We start from the raw sequence: 20,435 nt of genomic DNA, 5'->3' as shown, positions 1-20,435 counted from the left end.
CGATTGCTCTGTGTGATACAGTTACAGTTATTTCGTTAGTTAGTAAGAAAGTAGTTAGTTTGTTTGTTAGTATGTATAACCCTGAGTTTAGTTAATGCTAGTCTACAATTCAGCTGCCGTATTATCGGTTAGGTTTTAGTACTATTTACAGCTCCGATTCTACAGATGCTAGCATTTGATTTGTGATTTGTACAAAATACGAAAGAAATTAATTTTTTTTGCGTTTTTTTTTTGTTTGTAATTGGCTACAAGTATGACATAATATTTGTTTTATTTGAAATTTGTTAATTTTTTGCCATTTATTTTCTATTTGATTATCACAACAAAATGCGGTCGACATTTGGCAATTTCACACAACATAATATAACAACAAAAACCAACAACAATAACAACCACAATAAGAATAACAACAACAACAGCAGCACCTATAACATAGCAATAACAACAATAACAACAAACAGCAACAATCGAAATTGTTCAACTTTGTTTGGCTGCTGTTGTTGCTGTTGCTGCTGCTGCTGTGGCTGCTGTTGTTGCCAATTCACTGCTGACCAATTCAGAAGCCTTCAACTCGGTTTGCTGCTGTTGTTGTTGCTGTTGCTGTTGCTGCTGCTGCTGCTGGTGTTGTTGGTGCTGCTGTTGCTGGGGCTGCTTTTCAGTTATCACGGGTGCGCTGTGCTGCGTTAGAATGTCCGCCGGAATGAGACCTTCCTTGACGCGTTTCTTTTGCTTCATGCGACGATTCTGGAACCAGATTTTGACCTGTCAAATTTAAGAGAAATTATTAGTTGAAAATCTTTGAATAAGTATAGATATGACACCAGCTGCTTATGGATATTCAATGTTTAGTTTTTTAAAAAATATTGTTACATTCATTCGGTTATTTTAATGTTATCATAATGTTGAGAAGAAATCAAAACGTTGGTCCTTGAAAAGTCTCTATTAGCTTATAAACTTTATGGCTTTTGAGATTTTACTATATTATTAAAAATTTGATGGATACCGAAAAGACCGTTTCACAATTATAAATTAATTTGATTAAACAAAAACAAAAAATGAAGTTAATTTTTAGAAATGGAAACATTTTAGCTAATGCTAGAAATGTTTTTTTTCTCAATATATATATTAATGTTGAGAAGAAATTACAACTTTTGTGGCCTTTGGAAAATTTGTTTTGATTATCACATTTTATGTCATTTGACCGTTTCCAAAATTGTTAAAAAATTGATGGACAAAACCTTTTCATAATTATAGCATATCATAAAAAACGAATTTGATTTAGGTGACACCAACAAGTTAATTCATTTTTGAAACAAAAAAATAGTTTAGCTTAAAATGTAGTTGTAAATAAGTTGATTTTTCCAATGTATTATTTTGTATAAAAAGAGAGCTTTCACATATTTGCAAAGGTTTCTTTATCATGGACTTGGTTTCACATTTCTATTATTATTTGTAGTATCTCTTTTAGCTAGTGTCATGGGGATTAGCGGTTGCTTGAACTTTTGACCCACCTGCGTCTCGTTTAGCTGCAGCGTATTGGCAATTTCGATGCGTCGGGCGCGCGTCAAGTAGCGATTAAAGTGAAACTCCTTCTCCAGCTCGGTCAGTTGCTTGTTTGTGAAGTTGGTGCGACCCGAGTTGTTGGTGGACGACAGGCTGCAGCTGCTGAGGCCAGCCACAGAGCCGGCAGCACCACCGCCATTGCCGGTGGTGAGGCCCACGCCCAGGCCACTAGATGCACTGCCTGAAGTTGGATTGCTGGACAGCAGCAGGGGATTCTGGATGGGCAAGACGTCGAAGGTGCCGCCAACGTTGCCGGCGCGGCACATGTCGAGATGACCATTGAGTTGGTAATCGTGCATGTTGCTGATGTTGGCAGGTAGTTTCGGTGCTGAGGGGAGAGAAAGAGAGTGAGGTAAGAAAAAAGAAAAATTCAAATACGAAGAAAAGGAAAGAAATCGTCATTGCGTTTGCCTTGGCATTTGTTGTGGTTTCATTTGCTTTGCTTGGCTGAGTGATCCCCTGGCGTTGATCTCTAGCTGTCGCAGCTAATCAGTGTGAGAGGCCAAGACACAGACCCTTTGGGTTTTTTTTTTCATTCTCTAACCATAATCGTTGTGGGCATTCAGAGAGATGTGTGTATGATTTTTGTTTGTTTCTTTTTTGGGCCGTGCCTCTGACTTTTGGCTCTGTGCGTGATTTTGCATTTTATTCATAATTTGACATGCGCCCCGTGGCTAAAGCCGACGATGATGAAAATGATCTTTACCTTTTCCATAGAAGGACTTAATGTGGCTAATAGGCTTGTTTGAAAATATTGGGATTATCCTGACAGCGGGTATTGACTTTTTACCGTTGTCGAATGCCCAAAACATCAACATATTATTGTGGGTGGTACGAGAATTATATTGATATATATTTTTGGATTTTGTGGGTTTGACTTGTTTGGGCGAACTCCTCTTTTTTATGAGGAAATGTTTTTTCCTTTTGAAATGTGTCAAAAAGTGTGATCTTTCCTATGAAAGGAAGTAGTTTTTGGAATAAAAAGTAAATTCAGAAAATATACTTTAAGAAATATTGAATAAAAGTTGTAATACTAAAAGAAGTTTCTTTTGTACTTGAAAAGTATCAATAATATCATCGATTTAAGCAATGAAACAGCCTTTAATCGGAGCTAATTGAAACCCCTTCAAGAATAAACATAGCTAATCCAGATAAGCCTGCCAAGATCCCAAACAAGTCGTAAAGAGTTTAAGAAAATATTATTCACCTTAATGATGCTCATCTGAAGTAAGTAGCAAGGAGAACTCTGCTATATATATCGATATATTGGGGCAATAGAAAAACCTTTTCACACAGCCATAAATCAAAATGAAAGTTTCATTCAATTAATAAGCGTTAAGTAGCAATATAACGACAGCCAAGTTAAAAGGTGCCGAGAAGTAGCTAAAAGGAAGTACAATGTTATTAAGAGAGTATTATGATCGTAGTCGTGGTGATAACTACTCGACATTATTTGTTATGATTATTATTATTATTTTCGTCGTTTATTGTTATTGAGATTGTAAAATTTGTGGTGGTTTCTGCAGAGTGTGTTTTTTTTTTCGGCGATAATAAATCAAGCCAAATGCGATATCATAAATAAAAATTGTGCCGTCGACACGAGCACGCGAATGAATGATGAATTTATGACACCCACTGTTAATGTTACTGTTGCTCTTTCAAAAAAAAAGGAAGCCAATTGGCATACAGATGGCAGCCACTGTGGCGCAATTTGCACAGTAGCTCAGCACACAGCGTTGATAAGCGAGAGGCGAGAGGCAAATGGAAAATTATAAGTCCAACTCAAAAAGCAAGCTATCATAAGACACATGAAAATATTTGTGCACACACACATACATACAGGAGTGTCTGAGAAAACAAGCCCAAGGATTAAATATTGTGTGTGAGTGGCTTGAGCTACATTTGAATTTTCCAGGCAAACAAAAAAAAAGTAGAGAAAAAAAACGCGACTGACTGTCGCATTCCGGTTATCAATGCCCCGGCATTTGGGAAATGGGTGTGGGTATTCAGTATTGGGTATTGAGTATATTCGGTTTACTTCGCTGCTGCTGTTGCTGCTGCAACTGCCTCTGGTTGCCGGTTGCTCGTTGCTGGTGTCGCTCGGCATGTCAAACATGTCGCGGCCAGTTGGCGGCACTGTCGCCTTTAGCTGGCGTCCGCGTCCGGCGCCAAACGATATCTACTTTGTAATATTAGTTTTAGAGAGCATTATCGGTGGATCGCTTCCACTTGAATGCATGGGCCCAGCTCGCTGACATGTCTGCCGCCTCCGACTTTGCCTCCTGTTCCCTCCGCCAACGACAACGCCAAGCAACTACTGTGTTGACAGAGTGTAGAAGAAATCTACGGGCGTCGCTCTCTCTCTCTCTTTGATTGTGGAACTGTTTTATTCAACGATTCACCCTGTGGCACATGCACAAGGCCATTTGGGTGTTGTTGTGCATCGTTGTTTGCCATCGGACTGAAGCGGGTGTTAAGCGCCATGGTGCCACATGGTTCCATGGCGCTTACTTAAGAGTGACACTGCTGACAATCAATGTAAACATTCGTTGCAGCAACAGCTGAGGGTTGCCACTGTGGCATTGGGTTGCACGTGCAACAAACAGTTTTGATGGCAACAAAGTCGCATGTAATTTGATAACATCGCAACTAGCGTTAATTACAGCGTTGCAGCTTTAACGCATTTCCCCCTCTCCCGCTTCCACATTGTGTTGACTTTTGCATAACATGATTCGATTCTCGTGAGAAAAGAAAGCGAATAAATATTTCTCAAGTGCTCGATAATCCTCCCAGAATCTGTGTGGGATTTACTTTAAACTTGAGTTGTAAATACCTTGCTTGTGGCTTAAATTATTAGCATTTTATTGGCATTCATTATCAGTTGATTTAAATCTTGAGTTAACAGAAGTTGCAACAATTAGTTATATTTTAATTATATAAGTATATTTTAGGTAAAAGATATTGGGTTAAAATAGTCCACTAAGGCATCAAAAGAAGTTGACAACGATATAAAAGAAGTTGACAAAACGATCGAAATAATAATTATTCTTTAAATATTATTGTTAAGAATTTTAGTTTACCATAATTATAAAGTTGTGAATTTTAGTTTATCATAAGTTCTGAAATAATTTCTCTTTACTACTAAAATCAGTAGTAATTTAATGAACTGGGTTTTAATATTTGAAAGTATTTCAAAACTTTAGTTTAAGAACTTACTGAAAATCCTTTCCAACAATTTTGCAATATTTATTTAAAATTTTGCATCGATCTGTTTCAAATTGCGCATAATTAAGAAAGTGGTTTAATAGTAAATACCAAAAGTTTAGGCGTAATAGGGAAATTCACAAAACTGGCAATCTAAGTTAATATTATATATTGCGAATTATCCTTAAACCCCATATACAAATTTTATTCTGTAAATATTTTTGTATATATTTTTTTTGCAATTCAGCATTGATCTTTTTAAGATTGCGCATGATAATGAAATTGCTTTAATAGTGAATAACTAAAGTTTAAGAGTAATACGGAAATTAACAAAATTTTCGGGCTTAGCTAAAGTATTACAATTTACGATAAAACATCGTATGAATTATTTTACTCTGTATATTTATAGTAATTTAGCATTGATCTATTTGAGATGACGCATGATAAAGCAATTACTTCAATAGATCTGCTGGGAACACACACTTGAATCCGTTTGTAGAATCGACTCGAATTACGCTTTTTGCATAGTTGAAATTTGTGAGTCATTGTCAATTGCCGGCCATTTTGGTGTGATATTATCAATGATACGAGTATGATATGTAGGCGCCAGTGGCACTTTACACAGATCCCCCCGTCGGCCGCAGACGCAGTCTTGGTCGAAGTCTCTGCGACTGGGGGCATTACAGAGCTGGGCTATCGAGCTGGCGAGCTGGCGAGCTGTAGAGCTGGCGAGGCCGATGGCGATTAAGTGGGCAGACGCTCGCCAGTTGCACGAGCGTCCGATGAGGGTCTGATGTCTGGACAGTTGGTTGGTTTGGGGCTCAGTTGATAATGTTGTTTAATTCGAGTGCAAATAGAAAATTATATTGCAATTAAAAGTAAATTGTTTTAATTGTTGCTTAAATACTAAACAAGAAAAGACAACAATGTCATGTGGCCATCCACAACTTAAAATGCCAGCGTGCCTGACCAGCCTAATCACAATCATAAATGCTGAGAGCCAACATTGTTTTCGTTTTGTGTTATTGTTGTTATTTTCATTTTTTTTTTTGGGATACGATCGGTTTTTCTACGTGACGATTTGATTGATCACCTTAGGCAGTTAAACGATTCAAAATAGCGCTGGAACTAAGCATATAACATTTACACACAATTCCTATATAATTTATGGCCTGCCAACGGTGGCGGTGGAAATCAAAACTGCAGTCGGAATTCAGCGACTAATTTGACATAGTGGCATTAATATTTCGCAATATCCGCTGATAGAAATTGTACTATTTACCCAGGCCAAGCAGATGGTCAGATTCAGATTGCAATGCCAGCTGACCACTGGTCAAATAAGCAGAAAAGGGTCAGTCAACAGCTAAGCCGAAACAAATGAGTCTTCTAATTGAATGTAGTCGACTAACGCATGCCCTTTTTAGTGTAAAACTTTTTTGTTTGCGAAGCAATTATGCTGAAATTTTCAGAATATTTAATAAATATGTTTATGTGTGCGTATGCCAAAAATGAAGTGAATATCTCTATGTATACGATAGTAATTGAAGTTGTAGCAAACTAACTTAGTTTTGCTTCCCCTACAAACAATTTATATAGGGTATTCTTGTTGAGTTGTGCCGCAGGACTAATTGACTTATCTGCCATTTAACCCTTTAGATAGTGACAGTTTTGGCTGCGGGGGTGTCTTTTCTTTTTTTTGGCTTTGAAAATTGTTTCTCATTTGGTCATTTGCGACGCGTCGGCTGACTTGGCTAAAACTCAACTAATCCAATCCATTTATGCTGTCAGTGTTTTATTGGCTGGCTGTCAACTTAAACTTTCCACATGTCATGCAATGATGCAGTTTCTTCTGTGTCTGTGTGGAACATGAAATGCACAAAAATCAACTACATATTGTACCCTTGATACAGGTATTCAAAAACTTTTCATATTAATTGAAAGTTGTTTGTCTGTCTGTGGACGTCCCGTGGCTTATTAGTCACGATGTGCAACATTATGGACACACGTGAAAATTGCTTAACAATGTACAAACTTTGGAATCTCAAACAATTTTCAAACCATTTTTTTTTTTGGAGTCTATTAAATGTACAAATATTGTGTGTCGCGCCGGAAGAAGTTGAAGAAGTTTGTTTTTTATCGAGGAAAATCTTTGCTTTTTCCTGTTTGTCTTTTGAGTGTGTGTTCCTTTTGAAAGTAAATCGAAATTTAAATATTTACACAGATCTATAGATAAATACGCGTAGTATTTACTTTGCTCGAGCGTTAATAGCAATATTTTGGCTACTGTTTCCGTAGATTACTGAAAGTGAATTCCAGTAGCCTGTGAATCTAAGCATTATTTGGTTTGTCATATCGATAAGCTGTTGCGTGAGTGTCTGTGTGTGTGTGTGTGTACTATCATAATATAGATAGAAAGTTAGTGATATGAAGAAAGCGTGCGTACTAAATTTAGACATCATTCCACTGGCCAAAATGCATTACGACATTAATTGACGGCCTTCAGAAGAACATTTTTGTTTCAATGGAGATATGTTTTTGGCAATCAGTAAGTAAGGTAAACAATTTTGTATAATCCTAACTCTTCTCGAAATATTACTGATTCTATTAACTCACTTTTAATCAGTATAGAATTGTTAACCATTTTAAACTAATGTGAATCATGCTGTAGTATAAAATGAATCATCGTTTAGACGCTTTAATCCTTTCAATAAAGTATTCCTTATTCTTACTATCATCGTGACGTATCAGTTGAGTCATTTGGCAATAGGACTTTGGGACTTTGGAGTGGCGAAGGTGAGCGCTCGTAACTCTTTCGGTTGACAGTCCAAATCCAAGGCCAGGCACAGAGACCGAAGTGTTCTAGTTTCACTAGTATGGAAAAGTGCCGCTGCTGCATTTTGCTGCGATACATTTTAAGAAACTGCCCCCGGTATACGGGCTAAAAATGATTTATTATATTGAAATTATCTCATGTAAACAAGTCAAGCTGCCAGCAAAGCTAATGCCACTTGTCGGCAAACCCCCCCACTCTCCCTTCCCCACCCCCCATTCACACAGACACCAGCCATAGTCCAAAGTCAGGCGAAAAATGTTGTTAATTTGTCTAATGAAAAATGCTTGAGCATAAAGTCGGCCTATGGCATGAGTATATAGAGAGTTTTTCCACATTGGCTAATATTAAAGGCCCGTCTCTCTCTCTCTCGCTCACTGCTTCTCTTGTTGTGTATCTCTTGGTCTCGGAATTTTCGCACGAAGATTGATGATGACATTAGCATCATTGTCGAAAAATTTTAAAGCCCAGCAACAAAATTGCCAAAGGACTTGAAGACGACAACGACAACGATGTGAGTCGTCTTCGTTTTTTGGTCGCCAAAATGTTTTCAAATTTGTTTTTGTTGACATTTTAATTTGCAAATACTAACAGACAGCCAGCCTACACTAAGTGTGTGTGTGTGAGTTGGGAATCAATTTTCGTCGTATGCCAAAAGCTCACACGAATGGGGCATTAATTGAATTAAATCGTCAAAAGACGCTGTCGCTTGGCTAAAGGCGCGGGCGGAGCACAGCGTTGTGTCAAGTGGATTTCAATTTGGAGCATTGAAAGTGTTGACTGTCAGCCATTGGCACGCACACACATACACACACACAGTCGCACACGCATGTCAACCCACATTTGGCATTGGCAGCCATTTTTTCTTGGCTTTTATCGAACACCCTTATTTCTATGCAGAGGCCAGCGCACTTTGGGCTGTGGCAAAAACCGACTCGTCTATATACAAGTAAATACATATATACACACATATATTTCTATGTACAACATAACAAAAGGGAAACTATGGACATCTACTACGACTGCGTGTGTGAGAGTGTGTGTGTGTGCCTCTGCATTTTCGTTGGTGATCCGTCATGTTGTCAGAATGTATTATTCGAATTAAGATTTTACTTTTTTTTCTGCCATTGAATTGAATTAACACAACATACACACACACGCACGAGCAGCTGTGCCACACACACGCACACACGCACACACTCTCACACGCTTGCACACACATTCAGTTATAGATATCTGTTAACTTTAACTAGTCAATTTCCCAAATATAAATAGAAATCGAAGCGTTTTTTCTTGCGAATTTAGTATAAAAATAAATTCGTCCGTGCTTAATCGAACCTATTTTTTTAGCCACTATCTGGCTGGCAACTAATCAAAGTGCGAGCAATTATCATTATCCGGCTCTCAGAGACGACTTGAAGTCATCAAGTCGCAACTACTCGCTTGTTACCCAGTAAAAGCCAATGTCATAATATATTTTGGCAAGCAAGTAGACGTCTTTAAGTGGTTTTCAAATGAAAACAAATCGAATTCGTGGCATGAAATCAATATTCCTTGAAGGAGAATGCTTGATAAATAAATGTTGATTGTATTACGATTAAGATTTTTACCACTTTTATTATAATAATTTTATTTCTATACTTTAGATTGCAACTTTTATATATAAACTAGATTCTAAATGCTGCGATTTTTATGGAAACAAGTTTATAGAAATATATTTTGACAATGTAAATCATTGTTGTTCAATTTTAGGTGGAGCTTCCCTTCTTTTAATGTAAAAGGTTTAAGATATCGATATTACGACAATGTAAATCTTTGTTACTCAACTTACTACAGCCAAACATATTGTAACGTAATTATGATCCAGATCTAATTGATATAAATATCAATTTTAGATTAATCTATTCACAATGTAAATCTTTGTTGTCCAACTAAGACAATCGAGTGCCATTCAGTTAATACTTTAATACACCGCTTACACTTTTTTTTTTGGGGGGTCGGCACCTGTAGATAGAGACATCCATCAATTAGCTTCAATCGAAATGTGAATGAAGTTGAACGTGTCGCAACCCAAGTTGAAGTTCAAGCGTACAGCGCTAATACCGGAGGCCCACTAGAATGTCCACTTTAAAGCTCACCGGCGTCAAGCGGTGTCCATTGTTGCTCCGATAATATGAGGGGAACACACAAAATGTGGTAGTGAATACCGAATACTGAGCACGAAGCGGATCATTGTGACACTTCTGTAATGCGTTCGATATCGCCATTTCACAATTGATATAAATAAAATCAGACAGCATTGGGACGTGACTAGGAAATACCCTAGAAATTAATCAACTATTATACAAGTATATTATAGAGCTATGATTCAACAACTTCAATATTTCTGAGGCTATCTTTGTGAAATTTTCAGAAAATGTTGATAAGAAACAAATCTACATAGATCGGTTGAAATTTCTGCCACATCATGTTTATAGGGTATCGTAACAGAAATAGTTAAACAATGATAAAATCCAAACAAAGAAACTTCAAATTGACAGCTTTCGTTTAACTTTTATCTGCTGAAACCGTTTGCTGCCGTTCGGCACAACACACACACACACACTACGCACACACACACACACACACCGCACTTGAGTGGAACCCATAGCTAATAAATGCCTATGAATGCGTTGGGAATTTCGGAGCTTGAGCATGAAATCACCTTCACATGTTGGCGCGCCTAACGAGAGACAATTGTAGAGCTCTAAAGAGACATGTTCAATATACACTTGGGTGTCAGGTGGGGGCGGCGACGGGGTTGGTTGGGAGGCGGCTTCTTTGATTTGCAGATCATTGGCTAAATGCGTGTGTGCTTTTTTTTGTATATTTTGGAGAGCTGTAGAGCAGACCAAAGAGCACCGCAAACACTGTGGAGAGCCGGACTATTGTTCTTGTTGCACTATCTGACAAGTATCGAACCAGTTCTCTGGCTCTCTCGCTGTCCCTTTCCCTATTCTCTATTGTCTCTAAGCGCAAATAATCAAAATTTGTGAGCAGCTTAAATTGTTAGTCGACTACTGTTTGTTACCTCAAAATGATTCATTATGCGAGTAGCCGAAAGTGTTTTGTTTATTTCTTTGATTTTGTCAGCTTTTTTCTTACATCAAAATGCCATTTGGATATCAAAAATTATTGTGTGTATATTGCGAAGTATGAAGTAACAAAGCCCAGTGGCAAAACAATTGATGCATGACGCAGGTTCAAGAGGATATCACATAACTAAATTTAGAATATGAAAATTTAAGCAGGATTTAATCAATGGCATTAATAAACTCTTTTCGGGTTTTTAAATATATTTAGAAAACAAAAACCGGAGCAAATAAGAAACTTTACAGAAATTTGAAGTTCAGATTTAGTTTCAAATTTATTTCCTTTTTTCTGGCATGAAGTTTCAATACAAAATATTACTTATTAATATTTATTTCAAGTCAAATTTCAGCTGCCTGTTCTTCTAATTAATATTTACCCCAATTATGCTTCAAAAACTGAATAAAGCCATTTCACTTAGTGCTTTTGATTTACCTAAACACTATTCTGATAAATTCAGTAATTATGCTGATAAACTTTGTTGACAGCTATCAATTTATAAATGGTTCCTCAATTGTTAAACTGAATTTCAGATCGTTTTGTGTATCGAAATTAATTAGGCGTGTGGAGTACGTGAGGTCGTTGCTTATCAGTCTAGTGACTGTCTATAATTATATTCCACATTCGGGGTTTACAGGGTACTTAAAGAAAAACTGTGAGTGGCATGATTTTGTGCAATTTTATTAAGCAGAAGATATTGAAGCGTGTTTTTATCGGGGTTGTCTCGCGTTGTCTATGGCTGCACGTAACTGGATACTTATATAATTTCGTAAATTATATATACACTTGAAAAGTATTAAAGGCAGCCGGGCAGACGCCAGTCAGCTATGAGCTAGGAGAAAACTTATGCGCAAGCAAACAAAAGATAAGATATCCTCGTTTTTGGCGCAATGTTTGCACGAAATGTCCAAAAGGCAAACAGTCAACTGTCCATGATGATGACTATGGTACTCTTTTTGGGTAATATTACATAATAACAAGAAGACGTGGCTCAAGCGCACCCTCGAGTTATCCTTTAATACAGACAGCGGGTGGGTCAGGAACAGGAACAGGAGCAGGAGCAGGGACATTGCTTCAAGGGCGAGTCCGTTCTGTTGCGGATTTCTTTTTTGGTTTTCGGTTTTCGGTTTTTGGCCTGTCACGCAGTCCACGCTAATGCGCTTCTCGTGTTGTTGTGATCTCCACAAATATATGAGAACTGACATTTGAGGTGTGTAACTGTCGCAGGCAAGTTCAAAAAGAGGAGGAGAGTGAGTGGAGCTTGAAAATGAATTCAGTTATAGATTGTAGCTGCACTCTTAAGTGGTAATTAATGTAAGTACGGTGGCATTTATCAGTTTACAAATCGATGCAATCGGACGAGAAAATCCCAGTTGCTGCTGAAGGTGCTGGCCCCTTAACCCCATCCTTTGTAAAGAAATTTAATAACACACTTTCAAAAAAAGCCAAATACAAAAAAAAACGTTAGCTCAACGCGCGCGAGCGAACAAAATTTGTCACGACACATGCCTTACATTTTTTTTGGTTTTGTTTTTTGGGGTCCAAGAACGATCCAACTAGGCATTTTGACGTGCGGTGACAGACAGGCGGGCGGGTCTCTAAGTCTGTCTCTGAGTCTGTCAGTTCGGTATGGTTCGGTTCGGTTTGGTTTTTTCGGCTTGGTTCGGTTCGGCTTGGCTTGGCCAAGCGTTTGATCTTATCTCAAATTCCTGGTGGTCACTTTTCTATCCACAATATCATTTCGTTTAAATAGTCTGGCCTTTTTTCCTTTTTTTTTTGTTTTTGTTGTTGCCAAGTCTTTATATGCTCACATACATTTTTGTTGTTTTCTGTTTTGTTTTGAAATGCACGTAATTAATTCATTTCACTGTGCTGCGTCGTCGTCGGCGTCGTCGTTGTGGCCGTCGCGTGTTGGTGTCGAGAAATATCAAAACATCACATCAAATAAATGTTGGAATACGCCAAGCGACTGGGCTCAGCCTGGCCAAGAGTTAGTTCCCCTCCTTCAGCCTCGCTCTCCTAACACCTTTCGCTACTACGCTGAACTTTTTTCTTTTTTTTTTTTTTTGGGCCAAAAGTTTTTCAGTTAGTTACTCCACTCGAGTCGACGCGAACCGACAGTTATGTTAATTTACGTGTTAGGTTTCGTTTTCGTTCCAACTCTATTCATATTTCATATTACGACTATTCCATTTGGCATAGTTTGCGTGCCTGACATCATCCCCTCTCCTCTCCGTTTTTAGCTGGGGGAAATGCTGCGACAAAGTGGTAGATCGTTTAAAAAACAATAAAACACGAAACAGTAAACAGTAAACTAGACTCCGTAGATGGCACTCTCCCAACGAGGCGACACGACATTCAATACGCGCCCCGGACTACAAGTATTAATTAAATTGTTATGCCACAAGACGGCGGACAGTTTTCAATTATGGTCGCTCATAAAAAAAAGCCCAATAAACGTTCACAAATATTGTGTGGAGCATGATTTAGGGCTATATAGTAGTTGATAAGTGCACTCATAAAATGGGTGACAAAACTCTCAATCAATGTGAATGGAGCTTGGGGGCGGGGCATCTGACGATGGCCACTTGTCCGAGTAAGTATTTTAATAGCGCGAATAGGGGCTCCAATGGTATTAGTTGGCTTAATCTTATATATTAACAATAACATTAGAATTTTACCATGATGTGGCACTTTTTTGACTTAGTATTTAATGTGAGAATTCTTTTTGAAAAATTTACATTAGTTTTATAATAATTTGAAGGTGAAAATTCACTATTTTTATCTGAATTTTATTCGTAAAATTGTCTGTTTGTTATATACATAAATTCTATATAAGTAATACTATACATTTTGATATTGAACTGTAACTCAGAATGTAATTTATTGATTTTAAAGAAGAAAATTCACTATTTGTATTTAAATTTTAGCTGCAAACTTATTTGTTTGTTATATTGAGTCTATATATAAACGAAACTATAATTTGTTGGCATTTACCTTTAATTCATAAAGTAATTTATTGAAGTTGAATATTATATTCGATTCTATAAATCAATTAACTACAATATTAATATGAAAATTAATTCACAAACTCATTTGTTGATCACTAAATTGTATGCAAGTATTTTATTATTTTCGTTACTGATATTTCTCTTGCATCGATCTGTGTTTAAGAGACAATTGCCTGCCCTGAATAGTTGAGCAGTTAATCAGTTTCACAGCAGTGAGTAAGTACTGTGGCATTTATAACCATTTCTCCAGTTACTCATCGAACTAATACTGATTTGTATCTCTAATTTGAGCAATGCTCTGTAGCTGTTGCCAATTTGCTGTCGTTGGACAAATTCCTAGTTCATGTTGTCGCTGGCAAATCCTTTGAAAAAATTCAATTAATCTTTTGGCTTGCGTCCGCAGCGGGAGAATTGTTTTTCCCGCAAGTCGCTTTTCCCCTTTTTCTCAAGCGTGGTCTGGTTATTGAAAAATGCTGATTAACACATTAGAGCGCATTGAATTGAATGCAATGAATATGCAAGTGAATGTGAGTACGAGTGTGAGTGTGAGTGTATACAGGTATTTTATACATGAGCTTCTGCTGTGCGTGAATGCCAATATGTCGAATGCTACCATTTATAACCATGATTGCTGATTATGCTGTTTCCCTGGCTGAAAATGGATGACATGACAGATGGAGTGGAGCACGAAGCTCGCTGCACAGCACAGCCAGAGATCGCAACAGGCGAGACCATATCGAGAGCCTCTCTCTCCTCTTTCTGCCTCTACCTCTTGGAGCGCTTGGTCTTGAGGTTCGACTCAGTGACAGTTCGGTTGCAGTGGAGCTCAAACAAGAACTCTTATTTAAATAATCATTTTTTTCTGACAGCCAACTTGACTTCCAGATCGGCATCCAGAGACCGAACGAGTGACTGCAAAACAACAACTGCTGCAATGTGAGTAGGTTCGCTTCATTCTTTAACTGAGCTGCATTTCTTTCATACTTATTTTATTATTATTATTTCTTTATTCACTTTACATTTTTTTGTTGTTTCGTTTTTCGTTTTTCATTTTTCTTTTCTTTTGCTCTTGCACGCTTTAATTGTTTGTTTGACTTGTGGTCGAGAGACGTTTAAGCGCCCGGTTGGGATTTGGGTTCGAAATGGACCCCGATTCCGATCCCGCTTGCACTCCGTTCTCCGTTCCACTTGCACACGTCATTGTCATGGAGCCAAGCTGACTTGGGCATTGAGCATGAGCATGAGCATTCAGCATTGAGCTTGAGCTTTGGGTGCGGCGCGTGCAGAGATCTCGTCGTGGCGTCGTTTAATTGAAAACGATGCATGTAAATGACACTTTTCAGCATTAATAAGCAAATATTTGTATGATTATTGGTGTAGCCAGGGGATTACGTTATTCAAGCTGTAAGTGGTAGCGGACTTGGAGCCCTCTTGTCTCATATCTGATTCAAGCTGGGATCAGACTGTTGCTGCTTCGGCTGCTGCTGTGGCAACGTTTGTCTCTTGCAACAGGTAAAGTGCATTAACTAGTTTCTGGAAGTCAAATAAGCCTGTCACATCAAATTGGCCAACAGGTTCAGCGAATCGCAAAAGAATCGCGAGACTCGCATAAGAAAGTAGAACTTGCAATATTGCAAATATTGGCTAATCAAATGACTCACATTTCTCTGATTATATTTGAAAGGTGCAATTATTATTTCTTTTAAATATTTTGGAATTTTGTAGAAAGTTAAAACATCTCTTTTAATTGATGTCAACATACCAATATTATGTCTAAAAAAAAATACAGCAAGTAATTTCTAAAAATTAGTTTTGCAACTTTTCAGAACAGGGAAACGGTGATTAATGTTATAAATTCTAAAGGGAAAATATTTATTTATTTAGTTGAAAATAATATGTTATAATATTAAAATTCTCTTAATTAAATTAAGCCCAAATATAATTATTATTTTTTGAGAGTAAATAATCCTAAATCACATTCAGAAATATAAATGTCAACATAATCATTTATTTAATTGAAAATAATGTGCTATAAAGATAAGCTATTAAGCACTCCCTTCTAAGCGATATCGTAAATCATTTGAGAGATCCACTAAAAATCTACTTGTGCTCACATATTAAATATACAATTAATATTTTATAGCCGTGAGTGAGGTAGGATTCCATTTATCATGAGTTTCAGTTTATCATCCGTTGCGTATTTTCTTAGCTGGCTAATTCCAAGATACAAAACTTCTCAACGCACTGACAAGTGACAACCTGACTGACTGCACAGCATTGACAAAATTATCTGAAATATGCAAGAAATATGCCAAAAGGCAAAAGAGGGGTGCTCCAAGAGAAAGAGAGAGAGCGAACGGCTGCAAAATTATGAGCGAGAGAGAGAGAGAGAGAATGGCAAAGCGAAATCTTTGGCATTTGAAGAGACATTCTTATTTTTAGGTGACATGCCCTCGGTTGGACGTCTGACGCACTTGGGTTGTTCGTGTATATCTGGACTGTCAATCAGTTTTGAAAGTCATCGTTTCTGTGTTTTTTTTTTGGTCTTTCTTACCATTTCTTTATATTTTTTTTCTCTTCTGATTTTGATTTTGAATTTTGTTTTGTTTTTACCCTTTACGACAAGTTATTGGGCATAAAGCATGAACTAATACTATGCTGTCCAACTGGTTTAATATATTCATCTTGTTGTTGGCTGTGATCTATTGATGGAAGCGTTTAAATTGACTTTGCTTAATCGTCTTACGTGATCGCTAAAATGGCAAAACTATTTGATAATTGCCACTAACATTTCTCGCATTTTAGCCAATATCAAATTGCTATTTGGCATTTGTATTACATAGAAATTTGCATCAGGTGTCGATAAGATTAATGATTGTAAGAGTTAGAAAAATGTTGATTAAATGATTTGTTTTTTTGCTAATTAGAAGACAGTCAATACTTAAGTTCTACTCAATTGAATGTTGATACAGTGATCTTTCTAGAAATAAGCCAATTCTTAAGTCATACTCAATTGAATTATATTATTTTAAAATGAGCTGACTTCTATCAACATTTATTAAAGGTAATTTTGATATTATTTCCATTGATAGATCTGAGTTAAATGAATATTAAAAAGTTTGAACAAAAGAAAATTTACATTCTAAGCTGTTCGAACTTTAACATGTTTGTTATAATAGAGAGTGAAAGATGATTCGAATTATCCTTCATGTTCAAATATAAATATTTGTTCATATTCAGAGATGGATTTCTGTCTTGTCACACATTCCAATTAGCCAATTTATAGGTCAAACTCGTCAAAAGTATATTGAATATATTGAATATGTTTGAAATGGCAAACTCACCTTGTGGCTTGGGAACATTCCGTTTGAGCTGCATCCATTTGTAGGTCGGAATGTTGGGCGCATGATTTGGCGATTTTGATTGTGAGCTCGATTGGTGCGACGCATTGTTGCCAGCCGATGCCGATGCTGTTGAGGATGAGGTGGAGCTGCCAGGCGATGTGACGCCACCGCCGCGTTGATTGCGGGACATGCTCATGCAACTGCTTGAACCGTTGGGAGAGAGTGCATGTTGTGGCACAACCTGGTTGCCATTTGCCTGCTGCTGCTGTTGTTGCTGCTGCTGTTGCTGCTGCTGTTGTTGAAGATGTTGTTGCTGCGCTTGCTGAGCACTGCTGGTCAAACTGGCCAGATGACCATGACTGAGCGTGTGATGCAAATGCGCGTGTGGATAGTCCATGGCAATGCCCGCATCCAATGGATAGCCACCGCCCATGTGCTGATGATGATGCCACATTTGTGGCGTTGTCTGCTGCTGCCCGGCAGCCAGCTGCATCATGGGATCCTGATCCTCCAGCAGCAATCCCGGTGGCGCTGCTGCGTATCCTGCATGCAACACTGCCGCATATTTCTCCTCCATCTGGGCGCCATAGCCCAGCGGTTGCGTCTGCGCCTGCTGTACCACACTGGGCGAATAGAGACAGTCCAGATTGGTGTACATCATGCCATTCTCAGAGCTGATGATGGGCGCATGCGCATCAAGAGACTGTTGCTGCTGTTGTTGTTGCTGCTGCTGCTGCTGTTGTTGCTGTTGTGTGGCATTGGCTGCTGTGACCGGCGAATTGTTGGCAGGAGGCGGCACAGTTGCCACCGCTGCTGTGGCATAGTAAGAGTGCACCGAATCGCTTTCGTAGTAAGAATCGGCAGGTGAATGGCTGGTGGGATGCAATGGCGTGCTGCTGGATGCTCCTGCTCCTCCACTGGTCGAGGTTGTGATGCCATATTCCGCTGCACTGGGACTGAAGAGATGCGAATGCGGATAGAGTTGTTGCTGCTGCTGTTGTTGTTGCTGCTGCTGAGCCAGCGGATGTTGCAGCTGGTGTTGGGTTGGCGGTGGCGTGAGCTGTTGCTGTTGTTGATAGTAGTTGGGCGAGTTGCTATCGTAGCCATTGTAGGTCAGTTGTTGTTGATGTTGCTGCTGTTGGTGTTGCTGCTGCTGTTGTTGTTGCACCTGCTGTTGCAGTTGTTGCTGGTGTTGCTGCTGCTGTTGTTGCTGTTGCTGCTGCTGCTGCAGATGGTGGGTCGGCGAGGGAAAGTAGTTGCTGCCGTAGCCATCGTAGGCCGAGGCAGCGGCATGTGGATGATGATGCGGATGGTTGCCGTACATGCTGCTAACGTCCATCATATTGTACGCCAAACTGCACTCAATAAATTTAATGGCCTAAAACAAGCGGAAAATTGCCTAAGCTATGAACTAAGGTCGACACTTTATAGAATCATTGCCTAAAATTAATCAAATAGTAAATGAAAAATACTCAAAAAAGAGATACAGTTTTTAAATAAACTTTAAAGATGCTATTACAAAATTGTTTTGAAATTTAAAGCATATTCAGCACTTAAGTAAACTTTAGGTAAACTTTAAAAATGCAAATAAAAAACGTTGTGAAATTTTAAGCTTATTAAGTGAATTAAGAATGATAAAAAAATATTAAACTAGGTTTTCCTATTTTATGCTTCAAATTTCAAATGAAAAATGTGTTTCAGTAATGGATATTTTTTCGTACTTTTGACATATTTTTGATGCCGAATTTTATTATAAACTATATAAACTCTACTATCTAATTTTACTTTCGCTATTCTATAAAATTTGTAAATTTCTTATTCATTTAATTCATTTACTATTGATATTATTTTAGGCAATGTTTTCAATATTTTATAAATAGCTAATTTAGGCAATATTTTGTTTGGTTTTTTGAAACACAACTAACTTTTTGCTAAAGAAGTATAATTATTTTCTGCAGCGAGTGTGCCAACTAGTTTGTTGAAACAGTAACGGAGCTAATGCTCCCAGACACGTAATAGATTTATTTATGTTTGATTAAAACGAACACACTTTATTTTCGATTTTCTTTACACTTATGACACACTGGCACAAACAGTTTAGAGGAGGAGTACGAAATACGCCATTAACGTATTAAGTTTTAAATTTAATATTTGAATTTCAGTTAAAGTGTGAGTTTTGCGTTACGGTTCCGACGGTCTCTGTGTTGACCACGCGACGATACTCGAACTTCGTGCTGCATGCGCGCTAACCAAGTCGTGACTGATTGCGATTGCTGGCCGGGGCAGCCAACCCAGCAGACAACACATACACGCTTCGACTAGTTTGCCAGGCCACGCCTCGAAGCGATGCTGACTGCTGTTGTCTCGCTCGCACAGCTGGCACTTGAAGCGTGCACGTAGCTAGCTGATTCACTCACACTGCCTGGTGAGAATTCTTATCAGTGTTCCCTGCTTTGAGGGTTAGTCATTACCGGTTTTGGCAGTTTGCTGTTTTCATTTAGTTTTTTTGCCGGTCCCTGGACAAATGCTGATATTAGAGTTACGCCCATGTTCATGTCTTATTTAACTGGAAACTACAAGCACACACACAAACGCACACACACACATACAGATTATGTATTTGCCGTGTCTGTGTGTCTTTTTTGTATTTTCCGTTTTTGATACTTTTGGCACGTTTTGTTATTTGCGTTTTTCGCACCTACACACAAAATCCCAAATGAATTGACAGTTGCAGGTACTGTCCGACAAAAAAAAAGAAATAACTAAAAATTGGACAGCGAAGCTCTGAACGGGATGTGCCAACTGTGCAGCTGTCAATCGACAGCGTCAGCGTCATCGTCATTTTCACATATGACAGCCCATCTATGCTCTGGCTGATGCGGAATTTAAATCGCCGTCTTCTGTCTGTCTCTCTGACTCAGTGGGATGCAATTCGTAGGCGCCCCCTACGAGTCTGTCACACACACTGCCCAGATAGAGATACAACATTGAGATATCTTTATGCCCCGTATCCAGCATTGCACCTTTCACGCACAATGCATCATCTTTGGCTGTCTTCTCTGTCTGTCTGTCAGTCTGGAAAACTTTTGTGTTTATTTCTTCATTCCTTTTTCTTTTTTTTTTTTGGTTTTTGATTGACATTTTCACAACTTTTTTGTCGTGTACTCGTAGTTGGTGGTTTTTACTGGCCGTGCCCAAATCCAAATCCAAAACTCTCAATTCCAATTCCAAAACCCATTCCACTTCCCATTCCTATCCTGACAACAACTTGCTTCGAGTTGTTGCACAGTCTCGTCCTTTTGGGTCTTTGGTCAGCGCTCCAAGGTGATTTGTTATATTTTCGGACAGCAGCAA

General features: G+C 38.3%; 1 protein-coding gene and 1 long non-coding RNA gene across 2 annotated transcripts; one reads left to right on the top strand and one right to left on the bottom strand.

Annotated features, from left to right (window-relative positions):
- Nucleotides 1-302: 302 nt before the first annotated feature.
- On the bottom strand, nt 303-19,314 carry LOC132784141 (homeotic protein labial). Its single transcript, XM_060789557.1, has 4 exons — nt 19,007-19,314; nt 17,082-18,459; nt 1,512-1,891; nt 303-762 (listed from the first exon to the last, which is right to left on the bottom strand). Exons 2-4 carry the CDS (start codon nt 18,421-18,423, stop codon nt 478-480), a joined length of 2,007 nt encoding a protein of 668 aa, XP_060645540.1. The 5' UTR covers nt 18,424-18,459; nt 19,007-19,314; the 3' UTR covers nt 303-477.
- On the top strand, nt 2,463-3,205 carry LOC132784151 (uncharacterized). Its single transcript, XR_009632233.1, has 2 exons — nt 2,463-2,790; nt 2,842-3,205. It is a non-coding gene; the product is annotated as an uncharacterized LOC132784151 (long non-coding RNA).
- Nucleotides 19,315-20,435: the final 1,121 nt, after the last annotated feature.

This window comes from Drosophila nasuta, chromosome 2R (assembly GCF_023558535.2).
Source record: "Drosophila nasuta strain 15112-1781.00 chromosome 2R, ASM2355853v1, whole genome shotgun sequence".
NCBI lineage: Eukaryota > Metazoa > Arthropoda > Insecta > Diptera > Drosophilidae > Drosophila > Drosophila nasuta.
Note: the sequence above shows the minus strand (reverse complement) of the source record. Positions and strands in the feature narration are given on the sequence as shown.